Below are 26,896 nucleotides of genomic sequence, written 5' to 3'. Positions count from 1 at the left end.
CAGTACAATATATTCCTAGAACAGACAGGGGGTCAGTACATTATATATATTAGTATATAATATAATATAAGGGGATCAAATAATAATCTCTTTGTTTATCAGTAGGTCCTTTACAGCTGACACATGGGCACCCATTCCGATTAGAAGAAAGGAGGTTATGGCTAAATATTCGGAGGGGGTTTGTTACAGTGAGAGCTGTGAAGATGTGGAATTGTCTCCCTGAATCAGTTGTACTGGCTGATACATTAGATAGCTTTAAGAAGGGGTTGGATGGCTTTTTAGCAAGTGAGGGAATACAGGGTTATGGGAGATAGCTCATAGTCCAAGTTGATCCAGGGACTGGTCCCATTGCCATTTTAGAGTCAGTAACAGTGATGGCTGAATCTGTCCTTTTTCGCCCAAAAATTTGTGAAACTGAGAAAAATTTGCTAAACGCATTGAAGTCAATTTTGACGCGAACATCAATTTTACAGTATACATGCAATTATTATGTCCAAATGCATTAAAGTCAATGGGTGTCTGAATAATTTTGACATGCGACAATTTTTATGTGTGCGACAATTTTGACGAGCGAACATTATGCTGCAAATTTTGCTGCAAATTTTTGCCACAGTTTCGCGAAAATATTTGCAGGTGGCGAAAACCGGAAAATCGCCTGCTGAATTTATTCACATCACTAGTCAGGAAGGAATTTTTCCCCCTCTGAGGCAAATTGGAGAGGCTTCAGATGGGGTTTTTTTTTTTTTTGCCTTCCTCTGGATCAACTGCCAGTTGGGCAGGTTATAGACAGACTTAAAGGAACAGTTCAGTGTGAAAATAAAAACTGGGTAAATAGACAGGCTGTACAAAATAAAAAAATGTTTCTAAAATAGTTAGTTAGGCTGGAGTGACTGGACTGTAACATAATAGCCAGAACACTACTTCCTGCTTTTCAGCTCTCTTGGTTTAAACTGATTGGCCGTTTACTCTGAACAATTCCTTTAAAAGGTTGAACTTGATGGACGTGTGTCTTTTTTCAACCTGACTTACTATGTTACTAATAATATGTAAATGTTGTGTTCATGATTCAAGAGGAACAATGGCATGCTGATACACCGGTGACCCTGGGGTCTGTTTCCTCTCTAGTTACACTCACTGGAGGTGCCTGGACAGCAGAGCTTACAATCTAAAAGGCGTGTTACTTAATAAAGTATAAACATTCATAAAATAGTGTCGGACTGGGTCACAGGGATACCAGGAAAACTCCCGGTGGGCCCAGGTGTCAGTGGGCCCTCTTGCTGCTAAACTTTTGTCTTATTTCATGGCCATTCCCTATTTCTATGAGAACAATGAGGCTAAATAGATGGAATAATAGATTATAGTATGTAAAGAAAAGAGACTAGGAGAATAGAGTTTGAGTGAGGAGATGAAGAATATTAGTACTGAGAGTGGGCCCCTGGTCTAAGGTTTTTGGGTAGGCCCCTGGTGTCCCAGTAGCTCAACTGCCAGTGACTGTACACCACAAGAAGCTGACACACGACTCTTTTCTATTATTGTTTACATTCTCTAGAAAGCAGCAGCCATAATAAAACGCTCCTTGTTGTCCGGCTTCTCCCAACTGCCAGATGCAATAATCTGAGCTGAGCAGGCAGGAATGATGCTGCTGCTGCTGCGCGACTGTCACTTATATACACAGACTGGGCTGCGCGTCATTCTGCCGGGGCAGGGGATGACGTCAGAGTGGGAGTGACGGCAGCAGAGGGAACTGCTCAAGGCTCAGGCAGCGCAGAGACAGTTATAGCAGAAGCAGCAGCAGCAGAGACCAACTTGCAGATGAAGCTGCGCCTTTCCAAAAGGACAACTGCCTTCACTTCTCTGTCTGACAGTCACACTGGGCACAACTGGAAGCAGTACAAGGAGATCTGCGTTCCTGAGCTTTGCAGAGAAGTGAGGATCGCTGTGTTGACAGTCGCCCTGTGTTTGCTGCTCGGCCGATTCCCTGTGCAGTTGCTGCAACATGAGCCGCACACTGAGAGGCATTAGACTGCTGCTGCGGGTGAGAGAGCAAAGTCTCAGATACGTGACTGCTGCACCGAGACCGCCAGCCTGGAGCCTAATGAGAATGTCGCACACAGGAGCAGGTAAGCAGCTCATTGCACGACCCCTTGGCTCAGATGTTACTGTGACTCTGACTGTATAATACAGGCTGGAAATTTCCATTCTCCTTTGCACCATCTGTGGCCGTTTACAGGGAATTACACCCCCCTCCTTCCCAAAACCCCTCCTGATTCCTGATATTATGGATTTTCATGGTTGATGGAGTATCCCCGTTCAGATGTCATTACTGGGGAAATTAATTGTGCCTAATGCCTTATATTGATCTCAATAGGATTGAATTATAGCAGGCGCAGAGGGGTTACACTTTGATTGACTTTTAATGAGGATCCGCATCATGTAACGCCGAGGCTCCAACATTATTCAGGGTGAGGGGTCATTATCACTGCACTGTGGGGTCTTCCTGCCCTCTGACTAAAGGTGGCCATACACGGGCCGATAAAAGCTGCCGACAGACCGAGTCAGCAGCTTATTGGCCCCCCGATGGGCTTCCCCGATCGAGATCTGGCCGTAAGTCGCTAGTGATGTGCGGGTAGGCCCGATAACCGCTGGTCGGGTGGGTTCGGGGTTGAGCTCTTCTTACTGCTCTCCCCGTCCGCCACCCGTAACTGCCGACTTCTGGCTTCATTTTTTAAAGGCGCGCACTTCCTGCCCTGCCCCTTTTGTGACATCATCAGCTCGGGCGGGGGCAGGTTGGCGAAGGGCTGGTTAGGGTCACTAAGCGACACCCATTTGAAAGCTGCAAAGAGTCTGAAGGAAAAGGCAAATAACTATAAAACTATAAAAAAATAAATAATGAAAACCAAATGGAAAGTTGCTTAGAATTGGCCGTTCTATAACATAATAAAAGTTACCTTAAAGGTGAACCACCCCATTAAGTGCTATACACAGGTAACAGTGTGCCCAAATGGTCTGTGAGCAAATAGGACCATCATCTCAAACATGAGACTCAAATGCTTGAAATCCAGGGACAGGAACTGTGAGCACTGGCCTGTATTGTACGTGATAGTGTTATCAGGGTTCTTTGCAGCAGTGTATGTAATTGTGCAGATAAACAGGCTGCTTCTGGCAGAGATAACCTGAGCTGACTTCTTATATCTTCTCTATGGCACAGGTTCCTCTTTCCAAGAACAGCACCATCCATACAAATCCATGCAGGTTATTCCGTCGCTGTTTCTTATCTTTAGCGGAAATGATAAGGTTCTTACTATTAATAGGGCACCACAGAGCAGGCCAGGCTAAAAGAAAGGCAAAGTGTAAATTGTGGGTGAAGGACAGAAATAGCCCAGAAGGTCACTTATTTGCAATGAGACTCTTTCCCACAAGTAAAAACCTGACCTATGTTATTCTGCAGAACACTCCCATATTTTATTTTCACTAAGGGGCAGATTTACTAAGCTGGAGTGAAGAATTCGAATGGAAAAAAAAAAAAATTGAATTTCGAAGTATTTTTTGGGTACTTCGAGCATCGAATGGTTCAAATTCGATCGAATTCGATTGAATCGAATGATTCGAACGATTTGAAGTAAAAACCGTTCGACTATTTGACCATTCGATATTCGAAGTACTGTCTCTTTAAAAAATACTTCGACTTCATATTTCGCCACTTTAAACCTACCGAGCTGCAATGTTAGCCTATGGGGACCTTCCCCAACACTTTTCTACGTTTTTTTTGATCGAATAAAAATACTTTGATCGATCACTTAAAATCATTTGGAAGGATTTTTATTCGATTGAAGTATTTGCGCTAAAATCCTTCGAATTCGATATTCAAATTCAAGGGTCGAATTCGAGGGTTTATTAACCCTTGAAATTCGACCCTTGATAAATCTGCCCCTGAGTGTCACAAACACAGAACATATAACCAGGCCCCTTAGTGTCGACCCTATAACCTATTTAAGTATATAGACAGGGCTATTATGACAAGCGATGAGCGATATTTTGCCACAAAAAAGTCGCCCATAGACTCCAATGGGTGAAAAAAAATTGTCACTTGTAAAAGCCATTTCGGCAATTTTCAACGAATCAGGTCAAATTCACCCATCACTAGTTATGACTATATTTCTGACCTGTGCAGCCTCAGGCACCAATAACTCTATAACCCTAGTACAGGTATGGGAGCTATTATCAAGAATCCTCAGGACCTGGGGTTTTCTGGATAATGGATCTTTCTGTAATTTAGATATTCTTTCCTTAAAGGGCATATAAAGACAAAAAAATAAAATCCCATTTTTACTTTCTTCTATGTAAACAAAAAATTTCTCCAATATACTTTAATTAAAAAATGTGTACCGTTTTTATAAGAAACCTGACTGTATGCAGTGAAATTCTCCCTTCATTTACTGCTGTGGATAGGAATTGTCAGATGTTCCTTAACTGCTGAGCAGGGAAACAATCATACTTATGAACAGCAGGGGGAGCCCCCGCCTTACTTCCCAGCCATGCAGAACTCGAAGAAGCTTTGTTTTTTTCCCTCTAGAGCAGTCGGCGACTGTGTAGAAATTTCTATTGGATTTAATTTTTGCCTTACATCCCCTTTTACTGTTTCCAACTCCAGCTGCAGGGACAAATATCATGGAGCCAGACTTAAACAGATAAACTATTTGGAGGATTATTTTGCTGCAGCCACTGGTTCTGCAGAGTTGAAGAAAGTTTGTATTAGACAATACAAAAACTATAAAATCCACATTAGATTACATGACAACACAGGACCCAGTGCAGTCTGTATATTCTGATAATTAATCATGGAATGTCCAAATTAGCAGGATTGTTTATTATTAGTGAGGGCAACTTTGGAAAACGAAGCGATCTGAGTGCCATCCCGTCGGCGATTTACATTTTAGACAGCAGGAAGGCAGGGGAAGACAGTTCAGCGAGATTAGTCGCCCCAAAGAAGTGGAGATTTGTCGCCAGGCAACTAATCTCCCTGAATCTGACCATGTGTCTCTGCCCTAAATCTACTAGAAAATGATGTAAACATTAAATGGATCAAGTACAAACTCTCATGAGATTTATCCAGGAAAAGAACCGTTTATTCTCTTTAGAATTTGGTAACTCTATACCCCAAAGTCTGGCATATGCGAATGAGAATGCTGATGTCTAATAATAAACATTCCTGCTAATTCGGACATTCCATGATGTGCCCTGGTGACATGACAACGGTCATCTGAGCTCGTCCCGTTGGTGCCACAAGCAAAAACACAGGAGGCCTGGTTGGTTCCACAAGTTTCCATCTGAATGTTGGAGGGTTATCCATGGTCTCACACATAAATGTCGTGTTTATAGCCACTGATTGTATCCATATAGTAGCTGTACAATGAGTTCAGTTATTATGGGGCTTCAGAAACGTGTCCAAACTCCAAACCAGTCCTCCCTGCCATTAATATTTCTGCTTGCCATTAGGAGTGGCTCATGCACTTACAGGATCGGACTGGGGGGCCCGGGGCCCACCGGGACTGCTGTCTAGGGGCCACCTCCGGCCCCCCTACTAAAACGCGTTAGAGCCGTACGCAGGCGGCGTTGCGCAGCGCCGGAATTTTTTTTCGCAATTCTGTCGAAGGGTTCTGGCCCGGCGGGGGCCCACGAGGGTCGGGGCCCACCGGGTTTTTTCCCGTTGTCCCGCCGGGCCAGTCCGACACTGTGGGTATTGGATTTAACCCCTGTGTTATCCCCTGAAATGCATCTGTCCCAGGCACCGACAAAGACCGTAAACAATGAGGAGCAGGGACTTGGTGGGTACCATTTGTAACTAGGGGAACACTCCTGTGATCACATATTAGATATGACTAATGCACTAAACTCTAGTAATTGCCACAATGTTGCATACTCAGCGCCCCATTTGACAAGATAGCAACGAATTTGCCCCAATGATGTAACCCATAGCAATCAATCCGTAACACCAAAAAATGAAAGTGTTTTAAAGTAATGAAAATGTTATGTAATGTTGACCTGCATTGGTAAAACTGACATCAAGTCAGAGGTTAATGCATATTGGCTGGAAGCTTGAAATAACAATCTTTGCGTTGCCTGCTTTACGTTTTTTTTCCGTATTTTATTATTTGTGCTTTTAACTTGGGAGAAATGGAATTTTATTATTTTTATGTATTTTGTTTCTTTGTTCCTATTTTGTGTATGTTTACTTGTCCTTTAAAGGAACAGTAACACCAAAAAATGAGTTTTAACGTAATGAAAATATCATGTACTGTTGCCCAGATGTGTTTGTTTCAGAAACGTTACTATAGTTCACATAAACAAGCTGCTGTGTAGCAATGGCGGAAATTGAAAAAAGTCTATATGGCACAGGTTAAATAGTGGATAACAGATAACACCATTATGTTCTACAGAGCTTATCTGCTGTGTAACCTGAGCCTTTTCTCCTTTGAATGGCTGCCCCCATTGCTACACAGCAGCTTATTTATATAAACAATAGTAGAGTTTCTGAAGCAAACACATCAGTTTTACCAGTGTAGGTCAACCCTGCATTATATTTTTATTACTTAAAACGCTTTAATTTTTTTATGTTACAGTTCCTTTAAGAGCTGAATTTCTGGTTACTGAACTGGAAATTCTGCTCTTCTAGTGCAGAGAGCGCAATTGCAGACCATGGACCCCCTCCAACGCAGTGGGGCAGCATTGCAGCAGCCACCTCAGGGTTGAGGTTGATTTATCAGTAATTTGGATTTTAACTTGGGAGAAATGGAATTTTGTGCCCTTACACTGTGCCAGATATGACTTGTATTTTTTCCTCCAAAGATTTAGGGTCTCTGACAAGGTACGACGATTCAGCAGTGTCCATCGACTGGCAGAAGAAACTCACTCCTGAGCAATATTATGTGACGAGAGAGAAAGGAACAGAGTTGGTAAGTATCCTGGATATCAGCTTGACATTGGACCCATAGTAAGTGAGGTTGGTAAAAATACACAGCTCTATTAAAGGAGAAGGAAAGCTAGCAAAGCAGTTTGTTGCCAATAGATTGGCCACAATAGTGCAAGCTATAACACTATTTATTCTGCAGAATACTATACCATACCTGAGTAAACAGCTCTAGAAGCTCTCTGTTTGTTTAGGATAGCAGCTGCCATATTTTCTTGGTGTGACATCAATTCCTGCCTGAATTTCCCTGCTCACTTATAGCTCTGGGCTCAGATTACAGCAGGGAGGGGAGGAGGGAGGGGTAGAGGAGTGAACTGAGCATGCTCAAGCCCTAGCCCTGGAGGTTTAATGTGAAACCAGGAAGTCTGATACAGAAGCCCATGTGTACACAATAGAAGGAAAGAAATTGTGTTTCTTTTGACAGAGGACTGAGAGCAGCATTACTTTGAGGGTTTACCGATGTATTTATATAGACATTTCTGATAAAACTTACTTCATTTTAGCCTTTCCTTCTCCTTTAAGTTCAGCCTGATGCAAAATCTTCAAAACCTGAGACTGGTTGCTCCTGGCCTTACAGTAGCACTGCCTACAGTAACTGTTACCTGAAAGTGAACTTTCCTGTTAAAGTGGACTTTATTCTGATTAATGATGAGGTGTCACTGCACCTTAGACTGTATCATTGCAGGGAGTTATAGTGAGGCCACAATATAGTGCCAACACTTGTGCTGTAAACTGAGTAATGTCTGTCTTCTTCCATGTATCAATCACATGCTTACACGGACCAGTTAATGAGTTAATTAATCATATAACATTAACCCTCCATGATAAATCTAAATCTAGGGAGGTTCATGGCAATATAGGAACTACATTAGTTCCAGGAGTATCCCTGGACATTATATGCCTTTTTATCCTGGAGAACCTAGAAACACCTAGGATATTATAGGACATTATACTGTATATATGTGTGTGTGTATATATATATATATATATATATATATATATATATATATATATATATATATATATATATATCCTCCATTCTAGTTCTTGTATATTAAATAAGAAATAATGTAACCTGTATTGTAAAATGTGAGTATATTAGAAGTCACTGTGGAGTTTAGTGACCATATAAAGGCACAACGCTGCAGGCTGAATTATACATGGAACTCTGAGTATCACTCATACACTATAAGGGATACTGAACCCCCTAAGGTAAATTATAAGGATTTTAGAAGTCACTGAGGAGTTTTGTGCAGGCTGAGTTATACAGGGAACTCTGAGTATCACTCATGTCTTATAAGAGATAATGTACCCCCTACTGTAAATGATAAGGATATTAGAAGTCACTGAGGGGTTATGAGACCATATAAAGGCATAAGGCTGCAGGCTGTTATACAGGGAAATCTGAGTATCATTTATTTATTATAAAGTATAATGTAACCCCTACTGCATACTAAGGATATTAGAAGACATTGCAGAGTTTTGTGACCATATAAAGGCACGAGGCTGCAGGGCAAGGTCTTTAATACAGGTAGTGGGACTCCAAGTGTAAATTCATATATCCTTTATCCATACATATTCTTTAGAAAATATATCACCAAGCACCATTTAATTTAGATATATTTTAGAGTTTTTGTGTTTTCGCCTTATCCAGGGCATTCGCAGCATCGCCTCCTTTCTTAATCTCACACTTTACCTTGATTTCTCCTTGAAATTCAGGATGAGGGAGAGTCATTTTCTGCAAAGACTTGTGGTAGCCGTCCAGTGGAATAAATGGAAAGTGCCCTGTAAATGGAAAGGTTACAGACGTAGCTCTTTCACTGTATAACCCACATCCAGCCCTGACGCATGCATGGGCATATTCTCCATCTGCCTTTGGCTGAAATTGTACAAATTGTCCTTTGCATCACACTGAGCTAAATGTATTGTTGTGTATTTAGCCTTTCAGCGGTATCTACCTTAACAATACAGAGAAAGGGATGTATCATTGCGTTTGCTGCAGCTCCCCGCTGTTCAGGTAAGAACACTATTATTTTTCCGTATGTGTTTTCTGTCTCTAGCTGGGCTGCAGATTACTGCAATATAAACCCATTGGTTGGAAAATAGATCACAAACCCATCATCAGCCAAAAGCCGGCCGGTACGCTTTGGTGACTTTTACCATCCCACCGTCTCAGTGCAATTTTACAAAATGAATTGAAATGCCATCATTATTCTTTCATTTCATGGACCCTTAAAGCGAGTTAAAGCACCAGGTTTCTGTATTTTACTACTGGACCTTGACTGTGCTCAGCCGGTACGAAGTGCAACAGGAATTGTCCCTTTCATGCCCAGCTCGCTGATTGAGAAAATTAAATATATAAGTATATTAAAATGGAAAAGAGTCTTCAATTTGATATCTGTGTTGCGGAAAGTTTTGGGAAAGGGAAGGCACTTTCTCTTGAAATCACATCCAGCAGGTTTTTTTTAAAAGGAATTTTTTTTTGTAAACTTTCAGATCATGAAACAAAATAGGATTCACTGTCTAACGGTTAATGGTGGAAGTCTGAGGGATAGTCAGTTCTGTCAAGTGTTGTTCACTCTCATTGCCAGGAGGAGAGAAATAATACAGTTTCCAGATGACTTCTAGGCAGCAGATTAATTCCAGTGGCAGTGTCTGGAAACTAATGCTAGACAGCATTACAGTACTATGCTACAAATAGAATCCTTTAATGTCACTATGGACCCTTATCACTGCTGTCACTTTATCTTACTGTACCCATTTGCAACATACGTTTCCTAAAGGCTATTATCTCTACTACTGTAGGCATCATCTCACCCATTATACCTTTCCCAGAGGCTATTATCCTACGCTACTTACTATAGGCATCATCTTATCCCCTACTATACCTGCTATCCCACAGTCATACTTCCTATCCCAGAGACTATTATCCACTTTTACTATAGGCACCATCTCTCCCTACTATACCTGCTATCCCACAGTCACACTCCCTTCCCAGAGACTATTATCCCACTGTTACTATAGGCACCATCTCTCCCTACTATACCTGCTATCCCACAGTCACACTCCCTTCCCAAGACTATTATCCCCACTGTTACTATAGGCACCATCTCTCCCTACTATACCTGCTATCCCACAGTCACACTCCCTTCCCAGAGACTATTATTCCACTGCTTACTATAGGCACTATCTCTCCCTACTATACCTGCTATCCTACAGTCACACTCCCTTCCCAGAGGACTATTATCCACTTTTACTATAGGCACTATCTCTCCCTACTATACCTGCTATCCCACAGTCACACTCCCTTCCAGAGACTATTATCCCACTGCTACTATAGGCACCATCTCTCCCTACTATACCTGCTATCCCACAGTCACACTCCCTTCCCAGAGACTATTATCCACTTTTACTATAGGCACTATCTCTCCCTACTATACCTGCTATCCCACAGTCACACTCCCTTCCCAGAGACTATTATCCCACTGCTACTATAGGCACCATCTCTCCCTACTATACCTGCTATCCCACAGTCACACTCCCTTCCCAGAGACTATTACCCACTGTTACTATAGGCACCATCTCTCCCTACTATACCTGCTATCCCACAGTCACACTCCCTTCCCAGAGACTATTACCCACTGTTACTATAGGGCCTGCTATCCCACAGTCACACTCCCTTCCCAGAGACTATTATCCCACTGTTACTATAGGCACTATCTCTCCCTACTATACCTGCTATCCTACAGTCACACTCCCTTCCCAGAGACTATTATCCACTTTTACTATAGGCACTATCTCTCCCTACTATACCTGCTATCCCACAGTCACACTCCCTTCCCAGAGACTATTATCCCACTGCTACTATAGGCACCATCTCTCCCTACTATACCTGCTTATCCCACAGTCACACTCCCTTCCCAGAGACTATTCATCCACTTTTACTATAGGCACTATCTCTCCCTACTATACCTGCTATCCCACAGTCACACTCCCTTCCCAGAGACTATTATCCCACTGCTACTATAGGCACCATCTCTCCCTACTATACCTGCTATCCCACAGTCACACTCCCTTCCCAGAGACTATTACCCACTGTTACTATAGGCACCATCTCTCCCTACTATACCTGCTATCCCACAGTCACACTCCCTTCCCAGAGACTATTATCCCACGTTACTATAGGCACTATCTCTCCCTTACTATTACCTGCTATCCCACAGTCACACTGCCTTCCCAGAGACTATTATCCCACTGTTACTATAGGCACCTATCTCTCCCCTACTATACCTGCTATCCCACAGTTCACACTCCCTTCCCAGAGACTATTTATCCCACTGTTTAACTATAGGCACCCATCTCTCCCTACTATACCGCTATCCCACAGTCACACTCCCTTCCCAGAGACTATTACCCCACTGTTACTATAGGCACCATCTGTCCCAAGTATACCTGCTATCCAACAGTCACACTTCCCTTCCCAGAGACTTTATCCACTGTTACTATAGGCATCCATCTCTCCCTACATATACTGCTATTCCACAGTCACACTCCCTTCCAGGAGACATATTATCCACTGTGTACTATAGGCACCATCTCTCCCTACTATACCTGCTATCCCACAGTCACACTCCCTTCCAGAGACTATTACCCACTGTTACTATAGGCACCATCTCTCCCTACTATACCTGCTATCCCACAGTCACACTCCCTTCCCAGAGACTATTACCCACTGTTACTATAGGCACCATCTCTCCCTACTATACCTGCTATCCCACAGTCACAATCCCTTCCCAGATACTATTATCCTACTGCTACTTTAGGCACCACATAGGCTCAAAGATGAGCTTTAGTTTAATGCATTTTATGCTGAATCCTGCTGATTAGCAGTACAAGGCTGGGTTGAAATGAATATGTTTCTGATTATATACTTCTTGTTAAAGGTTTCCATGGTATGTAGCAAATATGTCTATTCTAATTGTGCAGAATTACAGCATCAAACCCACTGATTCCTGATTCTGTGAGTTTAGCTACATAAAGCCATATAGACCTATCACTGGAGTGTCCAGCACAAAGCCATCTGTGTCTCAGGGATTTCACCAACTATAAAAATAAATGTACAGCACATCCCTGTGGTTACAATAAATGGGCCTGACGCTCAGGGAAGAAACAGCTAAAAGGAAGCAGTGAATTATTGGAGGAAGGGCAGCTTTGGTGGGAAAACAAGTTCTCTGTGGCAGTGGAAGATTGATGTGAGCTGTGGAGTCATTCATAATGTCCGTGTGTTCTCTCCGTATTTGCAGCTCTGAAAAGAAGTACAACTCTGGGACAGGGTGGCCTTCCTTCTCCGAGGCGTACGGAGCACAAGGGGCTGATGAGAGCAATACTAATGTACTGAGGCGGCTGGATAACTCTCTGGGTTCCACAGGAACGGAAGTCATTTGCAAAGAGGTAATCTCGAAAATCTCCCGATAGAATTAGAAAATTGAATAGAATAGAATTGAAGGAAGTCGAAGGAAAACAGCTTATGTTCGGATTTACCTGTAGTACAAGTGCAGTCCCACGTCTCTGTTATCTGAGTCTTTTCTCCTTTGAATGGCTGCCCCCATTGCTACACAGCAGCTTATTTATATAAACAATAGTAGTGTTTCTGAAGCAAACACAGCAGTTTTACCAGAGCAGGGCAACACTGCATTATATTTGTATTACTTACCTACACTTTTATTTTTTGATGTTACTGTTCCTTTAACAATCTGAACTGTCTGCCTTCCACAGTGTAGCATAATTTATAGGTGTCTGACTTTAATGATTTAGATATCCTATGGTGAAACCTATGCTTCATGCTCAGTCTATTTTTTACCCTCTCTCTAAGCAGACTAAAGTTAAAAGAGCAGAGCCACATGAGAGTATTCTGTATGGGAGATCCTGTTCTCCTTGTGGGGCAAATTCACTAAAGCGAGAAGCGCCTAACGCTAGCGCAAATTCGCTATCGAAGTGGACCTACTCTAGCGCTACTTTGCACCCTTACGCCAGGCGAAGTTCCGCTATGGCAAAGTGACGTAACTACGCTAATTCACTAACTTGCGCATTTTACTGAACGTTACCTCTTGCACCAGACTTGCCTTCGCCATCTCAGACCAGGCGAAGTGCAATAGAGTAGATAGGAATTGCCTCAAAAAAAGTTGAAATTTTTTCTAAGTTCCAAAAAACACTGGTGTCTTTTCCTTTTTGTAAGGGTGATAGGCTGAAAAAGATCGTAAATGTTTTTGGGGTACCCTCCTTCCCCCCTAAATTTCCTAACATATGGCACCTAAACTACACAGTGGGCACATGTGTAGGGCAAAATAACACCTCTATTTTATTTTATGAAGCTTTCCCAGGCTTGTGTAGTGTAATGTATTTGTTGCTACAAATACGTCCATTGTACTTTAACTTGGCGCCATATGCAAATGAGGCATCGCTAGCGTAACTTCGATTTGCTTGACGAATTAACGATAGCGCAACTTCGCTACCGTTCACCTCCCTGAGCGGAACTTCGCATTTTAGTGAATTTGCGTAGCGCTGGCGAAACTACGCCTGGCGAAGTGCGGTGAAGCTGTCGTTGGCGCAACTTTGGATCTTAGTGAATTTGCCCCACTGTGTACAGGCCAAAAGGGCAATCCTAGAAGAAAGGAGGTTCCGTCTAAATATTCGGAAGGGTTTTTTTTTTACAGTGAGAGCTGTGAAGATGTGGAATTGTCTCCCTGAATCAGTTGTACAGGCTGATACAATAGATAGCTTTAAAGCATATTTAAAAAAAATGTGTTTCTTTTTAACGAAAAAAAAAAACACCAACACAGTTTAAACTTCTAATTCTCAAAGCTTTTATTAAGAAATGCGCTCCTCTTCTGAAACAGCGACAGGGCGACGATCCATCGTGCGACGCTTGATTTCTCCTCCCTGCCTTCTATAGGAGGTAGCCAGGGAGGAGAAATTGAGCGCCGGACGATAGATCGTCGCCCTGTCTCCGTTTCAGAAGAGGAGCGCATGCAGAGAATCGGTAAGTAATTTCTTAATAAAAGCTTTGCAAATTAAAAGTTTAAACTGTGTTGGTGTTTTTTTTTTTCGTTAAAAAGAAACATTTTTAAAAAAAAATTTGTTACTGGTCCTTTAAGAAGGGGTTGGATGGCTTTTTAGCAAGTGAGAGAATACAGGGTTATGGGAGATAGTTCATAGTACAAGTTGATCCAGGGACTGGTCCTATTGCCATTTTGGAGTCAGGAAGGAATTTTTCCCCCTTAGGCAAATTGGAGAGGCTTCAGATGGGGTTTTTTTGCCTTCCTTTGGATCAACTGGCAGTGAGGCAGGTTATATACAGACTTAAAAGGTTGAACTTGATGGATGTGCCTTTTTTCAACCTAACTTACTATGTTGCTATGTTAATATAGGATAGAATATATTATTGATGACGCACCCACACAATGTTCTGTGTTTTTCTATCAGCAAGTGAGTTATAAATTAATAACAGCCAGAAGTCTAGGAACCCAGACAACCAAACAGCCCATAGCATTTATTGGTTGCTCTGGGTTACTAGACCTGTTGCTATAGTACAAAATACACAGAATGAATGACATCCCCTTTTCTCTGTCCACAACCACTGTCTTAGATATAAATGTGGGTCTCCTTCCTTTTTTCTTTCAGTGTGATGCACATCTGGGCCATGTGTTTGAAGACGGACCTCCCCCGCAGGGTCAGAGGTTCTGCATCAACAGCGTCGCATTAGCTTTTGTACCTAGTTCAATGTAGTAAGTGGTGCTGAATGTGAATCAGTTTATTTCCACTGAGAATGTTACTTGTTAAGCGTTAGCCTCAAACAGATCCTAATGTGAGATTCTTTTCCATTATCACATGGGTCTCTCCATCCAATCATACTTGCACTGCTAGGAATAGAATTCAGTGTGACTACAGCAGTTACTTCCCATTAATCACATAATAATCTTGCACTAGAGTTGAGCTGGAAATCACTGGCAGAGACCCCATGGCATTTACATCACCGATAATATTAGCATTAGTCACAATGCACCAAGAACATCGGGTCATCATTGTTTATTTATTTATTTATACAGCACTCGTCAGTTACACATCGTTTTACATTCATGTATAAGAAACGGGTTACAGAATGGGATCAAGGCCCTGCTTACAAGAGCTTACAATCTACAATGATTGGTGATTGAATGGATCTGTGAACGGGGGGCAGAACTGAACAGATCTGCTCTTTCTGCCGTCAGGTTTATGAGCACCAGTGTATCCTGTATCACATTGCCAGTCTATACATTAGTGTGAGCTAGTGATGTGCGGGCGACGACCGATACCCGCGGGACCCCCGGGTCGGGCGGGTTCGGGTCGACTTTGCAGTGCTTCTCGCGGGCGGTGCGGGTTGAGCTCTTCTCCTGCTCTCCCCGCCCGTCACCTTCAAATGCCGGCATCTGAATTCCGGGTTCCGGTTTTATAGTCTTGTGTCTGTTCGCCATTTGTGACGTCATTGTGACGTCATCGGTGGGGCGGCGCGGGTCTATAAAAGGACCCCCGGAAGCAGGTGGGGGCGGGCGCGGGTCATAGCAGGGTGGCTTAGGGTCAGGTGTGGGTCAGGGAAACCCTGACCCGCACATCACTAGTGTGAGCCCCAAATATTTAACTTTATAAATATTTCCTAACCTTTGTGCATTATAAAGAACTTCAACATCCCCTTCTGCAAAGTATTTCCTATGGAACAAGGAAAATGTGATCTGTCACAATGAGAAAGCCTTAGGTAATTTACTGCCCCAAGCCGTCTCACTACTCTGATGGCATTTCTATTACTATTTCTATTGCTAGTTTGACGTGAGCACTTTATAAAGGGGAAGGGAATCATTTTTATAAAGAGCTTTTACAGCAAGCAAGGCAGCCATTATAGACAATATATTATTCATCAATTGGGAGTCCACATCTGATTTCCACCTTAGTTAAACCTAAGAGACTCGCCCCTTTATCAAAAGATAACTGTCCCGAGGCTTTTTTCAGTAAAAAAATATCATTTTATTTACTGTAAGTTAGCATTAAAACTCAGATACATACTGACCCCACCAGGCCCACCTGGCCCACCTGGGCCTTGATGCACCAAGTCCATCATTTTTAGTTTCGGAGAAATGATAAATTTTATGCAAAAGGTTTGGCTCAATGCCAAACAAAAATGCACCCCCCCCCCCAAATTTGTCACTTTCATGTGTCCTGTACTGTGAACAGCGTTCTCATTCAGTATTCGTCTTAATACTGCAAAAAATTGATAATCCCTGCTGCAGCAATATGACCATTGTCAGGGAACTGAGCCAAGATTCTCTGTCTCAGATTTGTGCTCCACCCTCCTTGCCACTGATCTAGTCCTTATTACATGTGTTTAATGGCTTCTGCTACTGACACTCAATGGAACTCTCTGATCTTACCAGTCTGGGCCGGTGCAGTTTGACTACATAAATGTGATTGTTGTATCTACAGAACCTTCATCCTCCTGACACTTAGCTACATGGCACCCATGGCCCTTGCTAAACCTAGAACTTGATAAACCTAGAACTTAGAACTCTTTGAGAGATACGGAATGGTGGATAATGGAAAAGAGTCTCACCTTGTTGCCAAGCATGCTACATTGTTGTCTAGACTGTGGTAAATGTGACACCATCAGTACAGGGCATCAATAATGTGCCATATTGTGTGTGGTTAGTCTTTATTTTTGTACCAGGTGCCTGTGAGTTCTTATTATTGCCAAAAAGTACTCCTAGTACTGGAAGGCCCGTCATAGAAAACATTTAGATCTTCTGATGTTGCTGCTCGGGGGGTCCAACCCCCAGGCTTCCCCCAGCAGTTAATGGGTGCCAAAAGAAAGATATCTAGTAAAGGGTGTTTGGTTGCACACAGGCCAGCCTTAATGAGAAAATATGGCTTAATGAGAAGATAAATAAATGTAACACCATCACTTGATATAAAAGGGAGCTCCATGAAACCTGGCATGTGTGCAGCCATCCCACAGTGCCACGTTTGCACATATTTCTGTACAGAAACTCCAATGCGTCTGTTGGTTTATATAAAAATATATTTGAAGAGGATGAGTGTATCATAAATAGCTTAGCTACCCGCTCTCTTGATGCCAAATGTCACCAGCCTCGTCGCTTGATGCTGAAGGAACAAGAGAAAACATTGTATTTTGTCGCTGTAAATTTGTACAAAAAAAAAACTCTTTATATTCAAGATGTGTTTATAGAGGATATTGCTCAGAGTACTAAATAAAGTGTTTTATAAGTGAAAATGTGTTACATTTCAATATAATATTTGTTTCACAATGCTGGCTTTGATTTTTAATCCTCTTGGTTTATATTGGCTGGAGAGGGCTGAGTTGCTAATATCTGTTCATTTTAGGAACATGTGTTCTGGTGAAGATGTTTAAACTAGTGTTATAATAAACTAAGTACAGGTATGAGACCTGTTATCCAGAATGGGGTTTTCTGGATAAAGGGTCTTACCATAATTTGGATCGTCATACCTTAAGTCTACTAAAAAATAATTGAAACATTAATTAAACCCAGGAGAATTGTTTTGTCTCCAATAAGCATTAATTATACATGGCATCAAGGTACAAGCATGTTATCCAAAAAGCTCAAAATTAAGAAAAGGCCCATCTTCCCATAGTTGGCATTTCATCAACATAACACAGATTTTTAAATATGATTTCCTTTTTCTCTGTAATAATAAAACAGTAGCTTGTACTTGGTCCAAACTAAGATATAATTAACCCTTATTGGACACAAAACCAGATTATTGGGTTTATTTAATGTTTAAATGATTTCTTAGTAGACTTAAGCTATGAAGATCCAAATTACAGAAAGACCCGTTATCTGGAAAACCCCAGGTCCCAAGCATTCTGGATAATGGATGCCCTGTCTGTACTGTTTTGGTATTACAGAAAAAAAGGAAATACATTTTAAAACTGTGAAATATTTGATTAAAAATGGTGTCTATGTGAGATGGCCTTTATGTAATTTGGAGCTTTCTGGATAACGGGTTTTCCGGATCCCATACCTGTACATGCCTACTGATTAGATGGACACTCATGTTGGCATGGACTCTACCTGCAATTTTGACCAAAGTTGGACAACTTCAAGCTGTTCTATTGTGCTTGATAAAGAGTTAGAAGGGTGCTCTATGCCGGTTGGAGGATTTGTGGGAGTCCTGTCCAATTGGATAATGTCCTTGGGAAGGGACCAGCACTGGAGAACCTGGAACTGAAGTATGAACAGGGTACACCAGTCTAGCAAAAAATCTCTTTTATGACATAATTCTACACTATAGGTGAAAAAAACAATGCATTTTCAACCCTGTAAATAGGGTCTTCATCAGGACTGCATTTTTTAATCTTGCATGTGCCCCTGACGTAGACCCTATTTACAGGATTGAAACACGTTGGGTTTTTCTCACCTATATTGTAGAATTATGTAAGAAAAGAGAGATTTTTTTCCCCTGTTCACTTTATTCTACTTATGTAGCTTATGAAATAACACAAACAGGTTCTCCCCAAGGAAAATATTCCTATACTGAGCTTGGGGGTAGTGAAAAATTAGAGTGTTTAAATAGTGCAAATATAATTTTAGCCCTTGAAAGCAGATTTGTCTAATTATTGTTTTCCCATAAAGGGATAGAAGTAATATAAAATACAATGATCTTAATTAAATGATTGGTTACCTTTAAGTAAACTTTTAGTATGTAAAAGAATGGCCAATTCTAAGCAACTTTTCCATTGGGTTTCATTATTTATTTTTTATAGTTTTATAATTATGTGCCTTTTTCTTTGGACTCTTTCCAGCTTTCATATGGGCGTCGCTGACCCCATCTAATAAGCAAATGCTCTGTAAGGCCACACACTTATTATTACTGTTACTTTTTTATAGCTCATCTTTCTAGTAAGGTCTGCTCCTATTCATATTCCAGTCTCTTATGCAAATCAACCCATGGTTGCTAGGGTAATTTGGACCCTAGCTACCAGATTGTTTATAATGCAAATTGAAGAGCTGCTGAATACAAACCTAAATAATTCAAAAAACTTAAATAATAAAAACCAATTGTAAATTGTCTTAGAATATCACTCTCTACTCCATACTAAAAGTAAACTCAAAGGTGAACAACCCCTTTAAGTCCCCATGCCTATAGCCCATCTGTTCACAGGATCTTCCTGATTTCCTGGACAGAAGGGGCTCAGTGATGAGCAACAAAACAAACTGACACTGAGCTAGAGCTAAATCTGTGCTGTGGCTCTTTGCCAGCTGCAGAAATATATAGGATAGTGTGTCCCCTTGGTCTCTGCCTAATTCAGAGCCCAGTATGGACTGCAAACTCTAATGTGCCTTTATACATTGCACTGGCCACAGGAGATGAATAGTACAGGTATATGATCCATTTGAGGAAACTCGTTACCCAGAAAGCTCTCAATTACAGAAATCTGTCTCCCATAGACTTCATTTTATCCAAATAATTCACATTTTTAAAATGTACCTTGTTCTTGACCAAACTGAGATAAATCGAATACTTATTAAAGGCAAAACAAACCTATTGGGTTTAATTAAAGTTTTTTTTGTTTTAAAGTAGACTCAAGGTATGAAGATCCAAATTATGGAAAGATCAGTTATCCGGAAACCCCCCAGGTCCCTAGACATACTGCTGCACCCATTGTGAACCTGCATGGCTGCTTGCTCTGCTGGGGAGCAAAATTGCTCCAGTGTTGGGGGAAAGAGGCATGGTACTTGCAGGGGAGCAACCAACAGAATTGGCATTAGGGTAAATGGTGCTCTATGCAAAAGCTTTGTACAAAGTCTGTAACATATTATCCCTTTATCAAGCACCAGCGAGAAATACAGTCCAAACCTGGCTACTACATCTTACCTTAAGGTGCAGGTTACATTAAAAAAATATATATTTTACAGCAGTTATGGATCTTTATATAAAATGATAATGATGCATCTGGTGCTCTCTTTCCTAATAGAATCCGTGCCATGCATTACAGCTCTTACCTGACTGTGCCTCCAAATGTATATTGGAACTATAAATCACAAGTTTCAGGCTTGGAACTTTCACTCCAAAATAATGTAATTACAAAATTTAAAACATATATATATATATATATATATATATATATATATATATATATATATTTTTTTTTTTTTTTTTTTAAAGGTATCATACCAAATAGTTAAAAACATCCTGAAACAGCAGTTAAAGAGGGGCTCCTACTATAAAGTGTAATGTAGCAGACCAAAAAAGTCTGTTTCAAACGTGAGGCCCATGTGGAAGGTTCAGACCCAAACAGTTTGTGGATGTTAATAGGGTGAAAGTCCCTTCATATTATAAGTTCTCCAAACCCTATATCCCAACAATACACACGTATCTTATGTGTCCTCCAATTAATCCATAAAGCAAGGGTATAGATAATTGTGGTGCTTTAGTTTTCTTTCATTTATTTTCCTCTTATTCTTGAAACCCTTTCTCAAGATTAAGCATTGGCAGTACCAGGTCTAAAAGAGCCTCCTCTCTACTTGGTCCTTCCATCTGCAGCTGGGGCTCAGTACATAATAAACCTGCTGCGGTTGACATTTTTACTTTTCAGTGGGGCAAACACCATAAAATCGCTGCATGTCGTGTCATAGTCCTAACACATTTCAGACAAAATGATTTAAATAGTTTCAACTAATACCTTGGCCCATGTTACCCTTTAGTGCCAATTGAGGCAACAGTTACTGCCCATCCATAATGTTATTTTTGTGTTCTCTCCACTTGCACATACCTAATGAGCCTAACTATCCCCATGGCATTGGAAACATTGTACTTGTCTTGGTATTAAAAATCCAAGCAGAGGGTTGTTTTGGCATAATTGGTTGAATTCTGAGCATAAGTATACACATGACTGAGCCAACACCTTTCATATTAATTGAGCAAGGTGGCTGCATTATTGCAGGAGGCAGTGGCTGCCTAGTGAAAAGGGTGTCCCATTATGTTGGCTTATTTCCATATGAATGCACGGGATTAGTTTAGCTGGGATACACCTGGGATTCCCTTGTTTTGCTTTGATGGGTTATTTGCACTGAACCAGCTAAACAAGCATAATATTTATTTTGCTTTGTTTATTTCATGAGATCATGTGCGATAAAGAGAATTAATGCTCCATGAATTGCTACTATACACTTGGCTAACAATAGTGTCTGTTCTATTAATGTTTAGCTCAAAGACAAAACCAGCAGGACTTTAAGGGTCAGTCCACACGAGCAGATTCGGGGAGATTAGTCGCCCCAGCGACAAATCACCTCTTCTTCGGGCGACAATCTCCCCGAACGGCCTTCCCCCTGTCCTCCGCCAGCTAAAATGAAAATCGCCTGCCGCAATTCACACGTGGCGCCTCACGAGGAAACTTCAGGTGACTTTGGAAAACGAAGTGCCGCGTGTGAATTGCCGCAGGCGATTTTCATTTTAGCCAACGGAGGACAGGGGGAAGGTAGTTCGGGGAGATTGCCGCCCCGAAGAAGAGGTGATTTGTCGCTAGGGCAACTAATCTCCCCGAATCTGTTTGTGTGGACTGACCCTAAAGCAACAAGTTTCATTAGATCTTGGAACACACACCGTCTGTTAGAAGCACAGGCTAAATTGGCACAATACAGCCATGCAATGTTATAAACAGGGATACATTTACAGGGAGTGATATAAATAGAGAGCACAGAAATAAAAACCAGGGCAAGAATGTAAGATGTAATAATATGTAAGAGTGTGAGAAGGAGATGGGAGACATAGAATAAGCTCCACCTTTCCCACACCAACTCCAAACTGTGGGCCAACCCAAACAAATTGCATTAATAAGTGTACTGTTATAGTTATTCTCTCAATGACTTCTCCTGTTATATGACTTGGAGAGATGTTGGGTCTAAGCTGTTGCTCTGTACTTATTAGCCTAATTAATATTAATATTAAACCTAATATCCTACTGATTGCTATGGGTTGTGCAGCCTATGCAAATGCACCCAGGCATCATTGGTAATATTGCAGCTGGGGCAATGTCAGTCTGGAGGCAATGTCAGTACAAAAACTATTTGTCAGGATCATGACTTGGTCACTCAGTAGTAAGCAGCCAGTATCAAACTTTGTATATTTAGCTTATGAAAGCATAGCAAGGCTAAGCAAACAGCTTCACAGCAGTTTAAAAAAGAAAGTTTATGTAAACTGGATATATTTAGTAACAAGAAACCGCCCAGTGCTAATAAGAAAGACATAAAAAGGGACGTTTGGTCAGGTTTCTAGCCCTATAACATATTAAAATGCAGAGCATTAGGATATTAACTCAATCTTTTCATACCAAAGACTACACAGAGCTTCTTAGATGAGATTATGAATTTCTTGTTGTCTCTTTCCCACTATAAGCACAGCCTATGTAAAAGTGAACCATATGCATTATGTGGAGAAGACATTTTGCTGTAACAATTATGTGTAAAGAATCAATATAGCGGGGAGCGGGTAACGGTGCCAAACGGGGAGGGCATTCGTCGGAGGGAGGGCGTGTTTCTTCTGTAGCCGAATTCTCCATTGTATCCAAACACGGGTTTAACAGAAGAAAGGAAGAAGCCGTGGCCTCTATTGTGCTCAGGAGAATGGCCTGAAAGGAAGGAGTTATCAGAACAGAATTTCATTACAATTATGTATAAATTATATTGTATTTAATATGCAGTGTCAGTATTTCAAACAAAGCATGGCTTGTAAATCAGTAATATAGTGCATATATTGTGTCTATGTATTTCCCTTGTTACACTTTTTAAAAAGTGGAGGTCTGCTTTGCAGGTATTTAGGATATGGGATCCATACTGTGAAGGATGTACGGGTAAATCGCCCCTTGCTGCTAAGCATTAGGATATTGGAAATCACTTAGAACTTCAAGGACAAAACCATCTCAATTTAGGGGCCCTGTGTGGGGATGTTTGTCTGTTGAACTTACCCGCCCCTGCATTATTCCTGGTGAGCAGATAAAGAGCGGCAGCTCCTTTGTACTGGAAGCGATCAGCCAGTTCCCCATAGGTAGACGTCCCTCCGTGTGACTGGAAAATAAATACCTTTATTTATGACAATATATTTTATATAATACACAAAAGCCATGAATATCTAAATGATATCCTTATAAACTGTGAGTTCTGATGCCATCAGTTATAAACAGTGAGTTCTGATGTCATTTCTGTCACATGACTCACTAAAACGTGTGTATTATAATAAATAAAGTGCCCCCAGTTGCAAAATATAAAGATATTAGAAGTTACCTCGGAGTTCCATGACCTTCGGCCTCGTGTTTTTATATGGTCATGAAACTCCTCGGTAACTTATAATATCTTTATATTTTACAACAGGGGGTACTTTATTCACTATATATTGTCGAGGATTTGCAGCTGGCTTGGTGCAGTACACAAGGGGGGGCCTAGTTTGCTGCACCCAGCAGTTGGTTAGACCTGTTAGGCCTGTATGGCTGCAGCCAAGCACAGCAAATATTATTCCTTATAATCCAGAAAATTCACACTGCAGCACTCCGATAATTTTATTTTTATTATTTAATTATTATTATTATTTTATTATATTATTTTATTTATTTGCGATAATGACCAGGCAATGTTTCAGGCTCCTGCCAGCGGTGTAACGAGCCCCCCCGAGCCCCCCTGCAAAAAAATCTTCAGAGGGGCCCATGCACTCCAATCCCACCGCCTACTTCCTGACCTGCCCACGCCCTGCCCACTCCCCGCCACCACTCCGCCCAACTTGCGCCCCCCTTCCAGAACGAAGGTAATAGATCAGATGGGGAGGAGGGGTTTTTTTAGCTATAGAGGAAGCAGACCCCACAGTCCAGCCCCCCCTGTTCCCCAGACCCCCCTGCGACTGCTGGGTCTGCTTCCTCTATAGTTATGCCACTGGCTCCTCTCTTTTATTAAGCCTCAGGCTTTGATTGGTGGGTCTGTTAACAAAGGTACCAGGTTTAACCTCCCCTAATGAACTGCCCATGATTGTGCCTAGAGGAGTGGTTACTACCAAGGTTCCCTGAGTGTGTTGCACCCACACACCCACCTATCGAATGACACTCAAATGATGCCATTGATGCCCAAATTCACTTGTGCTTGTGTGTGATTTACCAAAATGGATGGTCATAATTTGTTCCTGCATTTCTGACTACCAATAATACACTGGAATTCTTGTTGGTAATAAAAACACGGGATGTTGCTTTCAAATTTTGCAATCTACACATTGCGCCTGCACGGCTTTTAATCCTAGCTCTGCCATGGTCATAGACAGAGATGTAGGAAGGATTAGAAGATCTCCATACGTTCTTTTAGGGTAAGGGAGGGACGGACGGGAGAGGTAAGTGACAGAGGGGAGGGAGGGAAATAGATGGAGGGGAGGGTGTCAGGAGGGAAGGAAGAGGACTGAGAGGTGCGGACTAGGGGTAGGCAGAAGACAATTTTAGAGGCAGCTGCCCAGGGCCGGAACTAGAGGTAGTCAGAGTAGGCATGTTCCTAGGACGCAAAGCTGGGTGCACCAGTCATGTACCTTCTCTGTCGCCTACCCCATGTTTGGTCCCCATGTCTCTGTTCTATATTCGCGGGCTATGTGCGGTTCTGTGCATGCGCGTGCCCAGCCAGCGCCGCGACTGGCCAGGGTGCCTAGGGGGCTCTCAGCTGCCCCCAATTATTGCACCCTAGGCAGCTGCCTCTACTGCCTACCCCCAGTTCCGGCCCTGCCCTCTCCTATTCATATTCTAGTCTCTTATTCAAATCAATGAATGGTTGCTAAGGTAAAATGGACCCGAGCAAACAGATTGCCGAAACTGAAAAACTGCTGAATTAAAAGCTAAATAACTCAAAAACCACAAATAATAAAAAATGGAAACAAATGACAAATTGTCTCAGAATTTCACTCTTTACATCTTACTAAAAGTTAACTTAAAGGTGAACAACCCCTTTAAGCAGCCAGCGCAGGGTGCAATACTGACAATGTGGGAGCAATGAAATATTTATGAACCGACCTGCCCTGTCCTTTTCAACAGCGGAGGGACCGGCCGGCTTCGAAAGTAGGCTTTGACATGGGAATCCTTCTGAGCATTGTAAGCAGGGATGACGGAGCCGAGCTTTGGCAGGGAGCAGCTATAGTCCCTGGAAATCCGTTCCACTGCCACGCAATCCAGAATAAAATGCTTCTCCTTCACCTGCAGTTCAGCCAGAGATGGAGAGGGTGCAAATCTGCTTAATAAACATGATGTGACTCTTCTGTGAGCTGGAGCGGGTTCTGCCATAGCACTTCTCTGATACAGTGTGATTGTTGGTACCTTGCTGCTGCTGCTGTTGTTGTACCTGCTTGCTAATGAGTGCTCAGTGCACATTCCAAAGCACAAACACAAACCATCTTGTGTTACTATGGCTGCATGGAAACACATCCCCAGGAGAGTCCCTAGTGCATTGTTCTGTGTCTGCTTTCACTTCTCTGCCCAGCAATCACCCACATCGACGGCAACACAACAGCAAAGGGAGACATTCTTCTGATAAAGACAAATAAAAACTCCAATTTGTTAAATATTTTAACAAACACAGCAAATGGGAAAATGGGAAAATGCTATTTTTTATATTTAATATGAAATAGGCAAGAAACAGCATCATGATTGTGAATAAATCCATGTGTGCAAAGCTGCCTGTATATTTACTCCAGCTGCCTTGTATCAGCTGAAATCAATTTGCAGTGATGAGTTGTACAAAAGTTGATGCTTACATTTTAGATAAAACAATTCATTGCTGATAAAAAAACTAGGTTTTTGGCATACAATTTTTGTCTGAAATTTGCACTTTTCACTTTAGTAAATGAGTTCCTGGGGTATATTTATCAAAGAGTGAAGTTAGAGATCGCCATAGTCCTCTAGAGTGTAATTCCACCACTCTCCATTCATTTCTATGGGATTTTTAAACGAGTATTTAATCTACAGGTGAAAGTGATGGTCCATCCTTTGATAAATACGACTGTGGCTTCACTCTTTGATAAATATATCACCCAGAATATGGCATTTTCATGAGCGTTTATACCTACTCTCCCCTGCGTTCCGTTTTTTGGCGTTCAGCAGCAGGGGAGTCCAGAAATAGACGCATTTCATTTTTTCAAATGGGGCTGTACTCACACAGGCGCATGTAGGCGCCGAACGCAGGTTGAGACGCAACATGCTGCATTTTTCCTGCGTTCGGCGCCTACATGCGCCTGTGTGAGTACAGCCCCATTTGAAAAAATGAAATGCGTCTATTCCTGCGCTTCCCTGCGGCTGAACGCCGAAAAACGGAACGCAGGGGAGCGCAGGTAAAAACAGAACTTGCGGCAGAACTTGCCACTGATTACTACAGGGGCTCAGCTGACATACCAACACACTGCAAAGCTGAGTGAATAGAAACCCAAGAATTACATAGTAACATAGGAAGTTTGGTTGAATAAAAGACACACATCCATCAAGTTCAACCTTTTAAATCTATAAATCTTAAAAGTTGATCCAGAGGAAGGCTAAAAGCCTGAAGCCTTTCCAACTTGCCTCAGAGGGGGGAAAAGATGCCTTCCTGACTCTCAAGATGGCAATCAGACCAGATTCAGCCATCACTGTTACTGACTCTATCTCTGAGCTATCTCCCATAACCCTGTATTCCCTCACTTGGTAAAAAGCCATTCAACCCCTTCTAAAAGCTATCTAATGTATCAGCCTGTGTGTGCCCTTGGTTTGTTTGTGTGCATTGCAAATCGTAGGATCTCAGGGGGCGGCCTTTATTATTTAATTTAATTAATTTTGGGCCCAATCAAATCCCAGACTCACATGGTCCTGCACAGTGCAGTGACTGC

The 26,896-nt window shown here is 41.8% G+C and overlaps 2 protein-coding genes across 2 annotated transcripts; one reads left to right on the top strand and one right to left on the bottom strand.

Annotated features, from left to right (window-relative positions):
* Positions 1-1,707: 1,707 nt before the first annotated feature.
* On the top strand, positions 1,708-17,282 carry msrb2.S (methionine sulfoxide reductase B2 S homeolog). Its single transcript, XM_018269096.2, has 5 exons — positions 1,708-2,120; positions 6,847-6,953; positions 8,908-8,984; positions 12,271-12,418; positions 14,648-17,282. Exons 1-5 carry the CDS (start codon positions 1,997-1,999, stop codon positions 14,750-14,752), a joined length of 561 nt encoding a protein of 186 aa, XP_018124585.1. The 5' UTR covers positions 1,708-1,996; the 3' UTR covers positions 14,753-17,282.
* A 4,918-nt stretch (positions 17,283-22,200) lies between these two features.
* Positions 22,201-25,524, bottom strand: LOC108719860 (uncharacterized protein C17orf98). Its single transcript, XM_018269095.2, has 3 exons — positions 25,059-25,524; positions 22,995-23,094; positions 22,201-22,658 (listed from the first exon to the last, which is right to left on the bottom strand). The coding sequence occupies exons 1-3, from the start codon at positions 25,464-25,466 to the stop codon at positions 22,501-22,503; spliced, it is 666 nt and encodes a 221-aa protein (XP_018124584.1). The 5' UTR covers positions 25,467-25,524; the 3' UTR covers positions 22,201-22,500.
* Between the last annotated feature and the right edge of the window lie 1,372 nt (positions 25,525-26,896).

Source organism: Xenopus laevis, chromosome 6S (genome assembly GCF_017654675.1).
Source record: "Xenopus laevis strain J_2021 chromosome 6S, Xenopus_laevis_v10.1, whole genome shotgun sequence".
Lineage (NCBI taxonomy): Eukaryota > Metazoa > Chordata > Amphibia > Anura > Pipidae > Xenopus > Xenopus laevis.
This window is presented reverse-complemented; position numbering and strand designations above follow the sequence as displayed.